An 11,053-nucleotide genomic window follows, 5' to 3' on the forward strand; every position below is an offset into this window, starting at 1 on the left:
GTCTGTGGTTGGCTGAGCCGGGTCCTGCACACCAAAGCCCTGCTTGAGCTTCCTCTGATCCTTATTGGCCACTGCTGGAGGCAAAGGGGAGCGTTACATCTGGGTTACATCTGCTACCATGCACCTCCCAGACCTAAGCTAGGGCTCTGGGGCAAAGACTACCTGACCCCTGCACCTGAGATCGTGAGTCCAGGAATATGACTAGCCTAAATTAAAGCTAGAGCCTGTGGTCAAATACAAACAAGAATTTCTGTCCATATAAGAGACACAGAAGCTTCAGAGGGCTTCCTCCCACCACACACACAACCCCCAGGATTTACTCCCACTCCACTTTGACCCACCAAGAATGGGCCAGTCTCTGCTCGAGGTGAAGGCAATACTGGGCTCAGGTGTTTTCTCAGGGTCTGAGGCCTCCAGAGGGAAGGAGGTAGGATCCAGGGTGGGTCCTACCAGCCTCCGGCTGCCTCTGCTCAAAGAGTGGCTCTTCAGATCCTCAACTGCAGAGAGAGGAGGCACTGACTGTTAGGATATCAGCCCAGGGTGGGAGCAGGGGCTTGGGGTTTGGGGATTTATGTACTTTCTGAACCTGCCCACCTCATGGGAGGTGAGCAGCAATGTCAGGAACAGGAAACAAAACCCTAGCACCTCACAGGCAAAATACCCAGGTCACAAGGCCAGACCACGAGCTCTGAACCCAGAGGCCTTCCACCCACATCCACCCCATCTGCGTGCAGGAGGACTTACTCACAAACTCCCTTCGCACCAGCAGGACAGGCCCAGAGTCAGTGAGCTCGAAGATCTGCAAGATGTAGCCTTTGGAAGGGCTCAGGCCACCCACGGTGGCCTTGGGCATCTTGGTGGTTAATATCAGCTCCTGCTCCAAGTCTCCTAGGTGGAGGTGGAGAGTTGTTGAGACTGCCAAATTTACCTTACATATGTGTACATACGTGTGGGTCGATGTGTGTGCACCAGGAATGGAGTTAAGCGTAATGGAGTTGAATTCTGTGTTCCAGGAGAAAAACAGATTAAAAAATAGAAAATTGTAGTGGTGTCCTCAGGGCACCATCCCACCCAGATAAGTTTCCAACTTGTGAAAGGAATTAAAAAAAAAAAAAATGCTTACAGCCAGGTGTGGTGATACATGCCTTTAATTCCAGCACTGGGAAGGCAGAGCCAGGCAGATCTCTTGTTTGAGGCCAGCTTTTTCTACAAAGCAAGTTCCAGAACAACCAGCCTTAGGCGGTGAAGGAAATTATTGAAAACAAAGCTGGTGAAGGGGCTATTTTGAGAACTCGGCAGCTTTGACCTCATAATTCTGACTTCAAGGACAGAAGAAAGGTATGTGGACCCTTCCTCCTCATTTAAGGAAAGCGACCAAGGCCATACATGTGTCGGGGTGTGCTGAATGGAAGCCCAGAGGGGTTACTGTGTGAAACTGTGAGGGAGAAACCTGTATTTCCTTGGAGTCCCCAAGATATTGGAGATGCCAGAGTCATGAGCTATCTGGTGAAGAAAGCTGCTCACAAGGAGTGGAGCCATCCCATGAGAAAGAAGTGTGTTGCAGTCAACACAACTGAAGGGAATTGTATCTCTGCAGAACGTTTTGACATCAGACATGGAAACACCGTTTGGAGTTTGCCCTGCTGGTTTTCAGTCTTGTTTTGGCCCAGTATTTCCATACTTTCTTCCCTGTGTTTGGGAATGGTAATGAGTATCCTGTGCCATTATATGTTGGAAGTATGTGGTCTGTTTTTTTTATTTTAATTACAATGAAAGTTTCTACGTGACTCAGAAGAGACTCTGGACTTTGGACTTTTAAATGTTGTTTAGATTGTGATAGACTGGAATCTTTTGCATTTGGACTGAATACATTTTTGCATTATGATATAATTGTATGCCTTTAGGGGCTAAGGAGTGAAATTTGGTGGTTTGAAAGAAAATGTCCCCCAGAGTGTGGGGGGTTTTAAGGAGGTGTGGCTTTGTTGGGGTGGCTGTGGCCTTGTCGGAGGTAGGGGTCACTAGATACAGGCTTTGACTTGTCACGTGTAAGTCATGCTCATTGAGATAGTTTACCTCCCGTTGCCTTTGGTTTGTTACAGATTAAAGACAGCTGACTTTATTTTTCTTTTTAATTAAACAATGTTAGATTTTTATCATTTCCTCAGCTAGAGGTTAACATTTTGGGTGGTTTTTCCTCAACAACATTGTGGATTACACATCATAAATTGTTTTTGTTGTTCTGAGACTTGATTGACCATAAGATGTTTTGTGGTTTGTTAACTCTCTGACCATAAACATGTACCATTCCCATGATCATAAAAATAACTGCAAAATTCCACTCTTAAATCACTTTCTTGCTTAATGTAAAGAAACTGCTCTTGCCTTTAATATGGACTGTTCCCATCCTCCTACTATGGGAGACTGAAAATAAGAGCCAGCCATTAATAAATTTTTGCCTTGCAAAAAGAAAAAAGACTAGCCTAGACTATAAAGTGTAACCCTATCTCAACTTAAAAAAAAGAGAGAGAGAGAGACTAGGACATGAGCCTATATATCTATATTTATAGATGTAGACTAATGACCAACTGTCATACTGAAAATGTTATGAGATTTAATATATCTACAGAATAGGATTCATGAAGCAGGATAGAGATGCGTGTTTAGTGGTTGCAGCACGACCTATGAAAGGTGACATAGATACCAGGCTTGCCAGATGTTTATGAGGATGTGTGCCGCTGTGCCTAAGGTGGTCACCAGGGCATGAGGAGATAAATGAGTGACTACCAAGCTCATGAAGACATGAACTCTTCATCCAATACCTGCCAGCCAATCTTAATGCTACAGTAAAAGTAAACATTATGGACAGCCATCTGTGATACAAAAAAATACAAAAAACCCAAAAAACAAACAAACAAACAAACAACAAAAAACCCCACCCATACCACTAACAACAATCTTCACTAGCAAACACAGGACAACCTGAACCTTACTAAACTCCAGGATCCAACTACCAATTAACAGGAGACACAGGGGAGAGAGGTGCAAGTCACACAGCATCTCAAAGATGTCATTGCTAGACAAGGACACGGGGATCTGGCTTCTCCTACAAGCAAATACCAAAGGAAAAGGAGTGAGGAAAAATTACAAGAGGCACAGGACTAGTAAGATATATACTTCAACCTGGCATGTGGCTCACATTTGGCAATCTCAATTCTCAGGAGGCTGAGGCGAGGGAATTAGGAGCTCAAGGCCAAGCTGGGCCACAAAGAAAGACCCTATTTCAGGGGGGAAAAGATGTGTACCCTCATTTGGGGTCCCAATTAAGGTTTCTCAATTGTAGAAGATATTTTTGGATGAACTGCAAAGTTATGGTTTTAATTTGGAGGCATGCCAATGGCCCGTGAGCTGTGTTTGAGTCGTTCCTTCTTCAAGGAGAACAAATACAGACAGACTTATACAATGTCTCAGATTTGCTTTAAAATCATGCAGCCAGGAGGGTGACAAGAAGGGAAACAAAGCTGGGCTGGCCACCTGTCACCTGTGGCGCTTAGTGCAGAACCCTAGGCTCCATCACACCCTGCTGCTTTCCAAGTGTTTAAAACTCCCATAAAAATAGCCCCAAAGAAGAAGAGAATAAAAGTGTAACAAAAGTATATCAAAAAGAAAACAAATTGGAAGAATGTAGCTTTAAAGTTCAAAAAATCAAATACTTTGTTAAATAAAAATAGATAAAATGTTTCAACTAAAAGACAAAGATTTGGGTTGGAAAGATGGCAAACAGTTAAGAGCATCTGCTACTTTTGTAGCAGATGAAGTTCAGTTCCCAGCCAATGCTGGATAGCTCGCAGCTGCCAGTAACTCCAGACCCAGAAACACCCATCTCCTCTGGCCTTTTAGGGCACCTGCACCGATGCACATGCATACACATGTGCATGTGTGCGCACACACACACACAATTTAAGAAGACAGACTGTCATACTGGCTAAAAAGAATATTCTGGGTCACTATCCATTTAGAATCTTTCTAAAAAGCAAACAAATTGGAAGACTGTAGATTTAAACTCAAATCAATTACTTTGTTATTGATTTTATTAGTATTGTGTTATCCATTTTATTAGTATTTTATAAGATATCTTTTGGCTTTGTTGATTCACCTCATGTTTTTATTTCTATAATTTATTCTCTTTTCTATAATTTCTTTCCAGTCTACCCAAACTTACTTTTCTGTTCCATATAACTTAATATGGATGTTTAAATTCTTAGTTTTTGCTGGGCAGTGGTGGCGCATGCCTTTAATCCCAGCACTCGGGAGGCAGAGGCAGGCGGGTCTCTGAGTTCGAGGCCAGCCTGGTCTACAAAAGCTAGTTCCAGGACAGGCTCTAGAAACTACAGGGAAACCCTGTCTCGAAAAACAAAAAACAAAAAACAAAAAACAAACAAACAAAAAAAAACAAAAAAAAAAAAAAAAGAAATTCTTAGTTTTTCTTTTTTCCTTTTTCAATACTGGAGCTCAATCACACCAGGGCCTTGCACATGCTGGGCAAGCCTACCACTGATCTACATCCCCATTCCTACAATTATTCTTTTATATCTTATGGAGCTAAATCTATTAATCTTCCTCTAAGCCACAGGAGTCTATGTAGCTCAGGTTGGCCTTGAACAGGGGACCCTCTTGCCTCAGTATTAGGAAACAGGTATAACCTTACCACACCCAACTTAAGCCTGTGTCATCACAACCCTGTCCCTGTAACTGGAGGGCTAAATGCTCTCTCACACGCTCACTGCGTGCAGGATCCAAGCTGTTTTTAAAGCCCTCAGACCCATTCTGACGTGGGAGTCACCACTTCTTCCAAACATATGTCCTGAGCACCTTCTGTGTGTGCTCGTGCTGGGTACAGGGGAATACAGAGGCCTCCCCAACTGCAGCTGCTCCATGTCATGGAGGCTGACAGAGGAAATGTAGAAATGGCCCGGCCAGAGAGTGGGAGCCACTGGGTGGTGTGTGGAGACGCCGGCTGAAGCAGGCCCAGTGACCACTTGCTAGCTAAGGAGTCATTCTCCTTGCTTTTCTCAGTGGAGAGCCTCAGTCCTGTAGGTGTAAATAAAATGCACTGCCTTTCCTACTGAAGCATTTAATGAGGCAAAGGAAGTTCCATCTCTAAAGAAATTTGTAAAAAAAATTTAAATTTAAATTAAAAAAAAAAGGCATCTGGGAGAAAAAGTCTCTGTCCACCTTTCAGCATTTTTCTAAGATCCATGTTTGTGCTCAGGGTTCCACAGTATTCTTAGAAGCTGTACTCTGTTAACCAACTATATTGCCTTAAGTTAGCCAATCTGTAAAATGTGAGTCCCAGCTCTGATCACTTAGAGTGTAGTATAAGACTCCTTTGGTTAGGAACAAACCCACAGTGGGGCCCCTGACTGGGTGTGCTCACTTACTTGATTAAACTTGGCTACATACCATTCTGCAGAAGGAAAGCTTCATGCTTTGCCAAAACACTTGGGACTGGGGTCATTTTCTTGAGAGCCTAGACCTGTTTCTAAAAATCCTAATGGAAAAGGAGCAGAAGCCATACCTGCCATAGGTGTCACCTGCACCAAGTAGCCAAGGCCACTTCCCTCGGCTTCCCTCCACTTCATCTGCAGCTGGTCCTCAGGCAGTACTGCCAGCCTTAGACGGCCGCTTACTGTAAAAACAGGATCGGAGGTTGGGGTGCAAGACAGACTTACCAGTGACTAATTGACTGCCTCCTACAACTAGAGGGAGACCTCCCCTAAGATCTTGGAAGGGACATATCTTCTTCATCTAGGTGTCTGAAGAGTCTGTGGCTCAAGATTTTTCTGTGGAGGAAAAATCCTTCACCCTTGAGATTCTCGATGACTTGGCCACACTGTTAGCTTCAGCAGGAGCGAGTCTAATTCCACCCAAGGGGAAACCCCTGCTGCAAAGGAGGCTCAGATCAGCATCAGGGGCAGTGTCCACCCTGTGATGATTAGAGATGCAGAGGTAAAACAGACCCACTGCCCAGGGCCTTAGAAGCTGCTTTGGGTCTCCTGCTCTCAAGAGCAGCCGTGCTGCTGAAGATGCCCCCCCCCCTCACTGCCAAAGTCATGCTAGGTTGATGCATCCCTTGTGGGCAGACGGGGTAAAGGACCTCAGCTGGAAGTGTGGTGGTGGCTGTCTGCTTATACGCACACAGTGTGTCTGTGTGCACCTGTGCCTTAATGTGGGCATGTGTAGGATGCACACCTAGCTTCAGCCCTCACACTAGAGTTGGCAGTATGATGGTACTGCCAGCTTGACAGAATCTAAAATCGCCTGGGATAGCGGACTGGGAGTATGCCTGTGGGGGGATTATCTTGATTTGTTAACAATGTGGGGAGACACATTTTAATTGCAGATGGAACTATTCCTTTGGCAGGAGATCCCAGACCATATGACACTGAGCTAGTAAGTTGAGCTCTAGCATACACGTTCAGTCCTCTCTGCTTTCGGATGGTGGATGCAATGTGACCAGCTGCTTCAAGCTCCTGCTACCCATGGAAGAGGGGGAGATACCCATAGTCAATGGGGAGGAGAGGGCAGTGGGGTCTGTGCTGACCTCCCAGAAAGCTTCCGGGCTCTGTGGTGCAGGCAGTTATTTTTGGAAAATGGGGACAGAGGCCTCTTCTAGTCCCTTTGCCATGTGCGGGGGCACAGAGAGATAGGCAAAGACTGGGGGTGTCTGGGGAAGACACAATGACCCATTCAGAGCGAGCTGTTTCCTGATGGGCTTGGCTGCTCTGACAGTGATCTACTGAAGGCAGAAATGTGTCAGGAGAAGGTGGGGGCTCTGACAGGCCAGCTGTGAGCAGGGGCCCCAATCCTTGCCATGAAGAGTCTTCTGTTTCTCTCCTCCCCCTGCAATGTGTTAGAGACTTTTAGAACTTCCCTCTCAGAGACTGTAGAGGCACATGCTCCCCTCCCTAACCTCAGCTGCACCTCCCAGCCAGTTGGTGAACATGTGGGCCCTGCCTTTTTGGTTGTTCTCTGAGACCCCAGTCCACCATAGCCATGCAAAGGGCTGATGAGGGGCAGCCTGTCACGCTGAGATCTGAGGTGGGAGAACGGTGCATTGTGGGTCTTGTAGAATCTCTCTCAATTGGTCATACTCATAGCAAGGCTTCCTTCTGATTGAAGTCCCCAGTCCACAAGCCCACCTTGGGGTTCCTCTGTCAGAACAAAGGGAGCTGAGGGACACTCCTGTGTGGCAGTCACTTCTCTAGATGGTGGATATGCTGGGAAATGAAGTCTGCTGGACTCCAGACCAACCTGAGCTGGACCTGCCTACAGTGCAGTGGGGATTAGGGACATGGATGAGGTTAGATATTTGTGTAATCCTAGAAACTGATTCAAACCAGTCAGGTGCTCCTGGGACCTAGGTGTAGTCATGAGCGTGGAGGCTAAAGAGACACAGCAACTTGTCCTTCTGGGACCCACCTGAGCCAGCAGCAGCTCCACTGGAAGGAGTCTGCAACATGGAGCCTCCCCAAGTCCTGTACACATCCCTTGGAGGTCATGAAAGACACCAGGGGAGCCTTTCCCAAGAAGAGCGGCTGGAGTGGCCGAATAGGAGGGGATCAGATAGAAACTCTTGTCCTAAGACTTGTGCAGAGAGGAGAGATGCACCACCTGTCTAAGACAGTGCAGGAAGGTCTTTTCATCTCAAGAAGGAGGCAGAAATCTTTCTCTCGATTAAGCTGTATGTGTGCTGTCTGATACCACACTGAAAGGTTTACAGAATAACTAAGCAAAGCATTGCCAAAGGATTAAATTTGGAGTATGCTAGTAATCCTGAAAAAAATGAGAAAAAACAAAACAAAACAAACAAACAAACAAACAAACAGACTCCCCAAGCAAGGCTGAAGCTGGAAGACCACAGGGCCAAAGGTCAGGACAAAAGCTGAGGATGAGGACTCGCTCCCTCTGTCCCAACAGCTTGCCTGTTGCTGCAGCAGCTCTTACACAGGCATTCAATCTGTGAGGAAATGCCTGTTATGGAAGGTCAAAGGTTTGCAGCAGGGTTCCTCCTGCAGGCAGTGGGGGCATTGTCTCCTTACCTTGTCCCTGCCCCAATGCCAAGGTGGCACCCAACAACATCCAGAGGCAGGAGTGGAGGTGGGAGCCTAGGAGGCTCATGACGAGCAGCCTGTGGGAGGAGAGGCCACAGCCCTTCACCACTAATTCAGCCATCTGCCTTCACCCCCGACCAGGAAGCCAGTTTCTCCATCCATTCCCATGGACCAGCAGGATGTCTCCACAGACATGTGTGGTACCCAGAGGCCTATGACTTGTTATAATGGGGATGGTGACAGACACTGAGGACCTAAGACTAGCACGGAGGCGTCCCACTGAACAAAGCACCCTTAGCTGCACAATTTCCTGTGTACTCCAAAGCACCCTCCCCGAGTAGGATCCACCCGGTCCAGCCGCACGCCTGCCCATGCCCCTTGGTGTCCACATCCACAACAGATGCACACAGCAGGGGTCACCAAGAGTGGCAGGACCTTGAGGCCCCAGCAGCCCCGCAGAGTCTGGGATTTGGTTTGGATAGAACCCTACCATCACGGTCCTCACATTGGGTGGCTTGCCCTCAAGCAAAGGACACACTCAAGACCAAATTCTGATCAGAGCAGAAGCAGGCAGGCAAGTCAGGGGTATGGATGAAAAGTATTGGGAAACTTGAGAGCTCTCAGAAGTTGGGAGACAATGTTTGAGAGACCAAGAGTCCACTGCCCAGGGGTGGCACTTTGGAGGAGGGGATACAAACATGACCCAGTCTGGATTTTGTGAGCCTGAGTTTTGGGAGTCCTGGAGAATCCAGATTCTCCACCTCACTGAATGAAGCACCTGAAAAACTTCCCTGCACATTCAAGAGTACCCTCTGCAAGGAATCCAGCTCTCCCTGAGCAGGCGCCCAGACCTGCAGGAAGGCTGCAGGCTGACACAATTTAGAGCTGTGGTTCTCAACTGTGGGTTGTGACCCCTGAGGGTTCGAATAGCCTTTTCACAGGGATGGCCAAAGATCATCAGAAAACATAGTTACATTGTGATTCTGAACAGTAACAAAATTAGTTACAAAGTAGCAATGAAAATAATTTTAAGGTTGGGGGTTATCACAACACGAGAAACTGTATTAAAGGGTCAGCATCAGGAGGATTGAGAACCACCACCCTAGAGTGAATATATGCATCTAACCAAGGAATCCAAACTAAGGCTTCAGTACAGATCACTGTCCTGTCTGTCTACAGGTGCCACATTTAGATGACCCTGACCTGGTCTGAAACCACTCCTATCTCATGTCACAGTTGAAGAACATATGCCTCCCTCTGCTGGACACAACCCTTTTGTATACTCAGTTCTGAGCATCTTCTGAGACCCTCACAGGATTCCAAGAATCTGCTCAGGTGTTTGGTGCACTTGGTCTCTCTGCTTGTGAGACCTCAGCACCTATTCCAGTATTTCTGGAAGTTCAAAGTCACCCTCCAGTATAGCCCTGAGTGGACTCTTGGTGGCTCCTTCACCTACCCAGCCCAGGGGCCAAAGATGAATCACTAACCTTCTGCTCCAAGGAAGCCTCTTGATCCTCCTGGTCCAGCTGTGCCCACTGGAAAGCTGGGGCTTATAAAAGGCCCCTTTCCCTGACATCACCACTTGTCCCGCCCGTAAGTCCTTTCTCCTCCCCCGTCTGCCGCTGCCTGAGGCATGTTTCGCAGAATGAGATGATGGTCCCAGCACAAAGGACCCTGTTGCATGCCACAACGGGAATCCCAGTAGGGGAAGTAGGGAACAGGCTTCTTGAGAATAAAGGCCAGTTGTGTGGTCCTGGGTGCTGAGCTGGTAGGTGCTGGACATTAGGAGTCTCTGCCAGCCTACTGGGAGGAAGGGCCACTTAGACTCTACCAGCCACTAGGGTTCATGATCTCTGCTCCCTTTCTTCCTGTCTGCCCTAGAACTCAAGTGTTTCCTAGGAGCAGGCCTATTCCTACACTACTTGCACCTGGTATGCCCTTGCACTGTCTCTACTCCAGCCCGAATTTGTTCTGCCCTAAGCAAAGCTCTCCTGATTCATCCTGAACTCCCCGTGGCCTAGCTCCTGGAACTCTTCGCAAGCTGGCTCAGAAGACTAGGCCTAGGATAAAGGGTTCCTGCTCCCACCTGGAGGCATGGCTTGTGAAGCAGTCACTCTAGGTTCCTGTGGGTCCAGTGCAGCCTCAGCTTGGTTTTCAACTACACATTGGCTCCAGCCCACCATATCCTAGGCTGATCAAAGTCCCTTACCACCTAGCTTAGCCCCAGCCCAGCAAGATGGGAGGCTGCAGAACTGCCAGCTTTTCCTGTCTTCTAGGACACCGTGTTTCCCTACTGAGTTGCCCAGAGGATGCATAGGAACATATATCCTGGGATAAGCTCCTTGAAGCTGGATGACTTATATTCCACTTGGTCAGAGGTTATCCACGTCTATGGGAAGAGCAATGGCAGGTACCTCCTTCCTAGGTGCTCTTCTGAATCAATTGTTCATAGTAGCCCCTGACACAATACCACCTTGGCCAGGAGACAACCCAACTTACACATGGCCTTGGACAAATCTGGCCAATGACCAATATGTAATGTGTAATCCATGCAAGTAGGGGGCAGTCTTCTTTCTTGATGCCATGCTGAAAGCTCCTAACCCCACAACCTGGAACCTAGGCTCACAGTCTTTGCAGACCTTCACCATGGTCAGTCAAGATGAAGGAACTCATCCTGGTAATCTCCGGGTTTACACGTGTGGCCACAGCTCAGATACCTTGAAGCACCGATATGCATCCACAAACACCTCAGCACTCCCCTGCACTATGACCCTCAGGTGGGCTGCCCTGTACCCACCTCAGGCTGCCTGGTGATGCCCTTAAACCAGTCCAATGGTCCTCTTCCCCATGTACAATGGCATGTGTACACCTCATCCCCATGCTCTGGGATCCGTGCTATAAACTAGAACAGGGTACCCTAGAGTCTGCTCACCTTTCTCCTG

General features: G+C 47.6%; 1 protein-coding gene across 1 annotated transcript in view; it reads right to left on the minus strand.

The window, feature by feature from the left end:
* Col20a1 (collagen type XX alpha 1 chain) overlaps nucleotides 1-8,178 on the minus strand; it is a 29,106-nt gene extending 20,928 nt beyond the window's left edge. Inside the window, exons 1-4 of the mRNA XM_038331935.1 lie at nucleotides 8,100-8,178; nucleotides 5,576-5,686; nucleotides 745-888; nucleotides 342-497 (exon numbers count right to left, since the gene is read on the minus strand). Coding sequence (XP_038187863.1) covers nucleotides 342-497; nucleotides 745-888; nucleotides 5,576-5,686; nucleotides 8,100-8,178 — 490 coding nt within the window. The remainder of the gene's footprint in view (nucleotides 1-341; nucleotides 498-744; nucleotides 889-5,575; nucleotides 5,687-8,099) is intronic.
* Between the last annotated feature and the right edge of the window lie 2,875 nt (nucleotides 8,179-11,053).

The sequence above is a fragment of the Arvicola amphibius genome, chromosome 5, assembly GCF_903992535.2.
Source record: "Arvicola amphibius chromosome 5, mArvAmp1.2, whole genome shotgun sequence".
Classification (NCBI taxonomy): Eukaryota; Metazoa; Chordata; class Mammalia; order Rodentia; family Cricetidae; genus Arvicola; species Arvicola amphibius.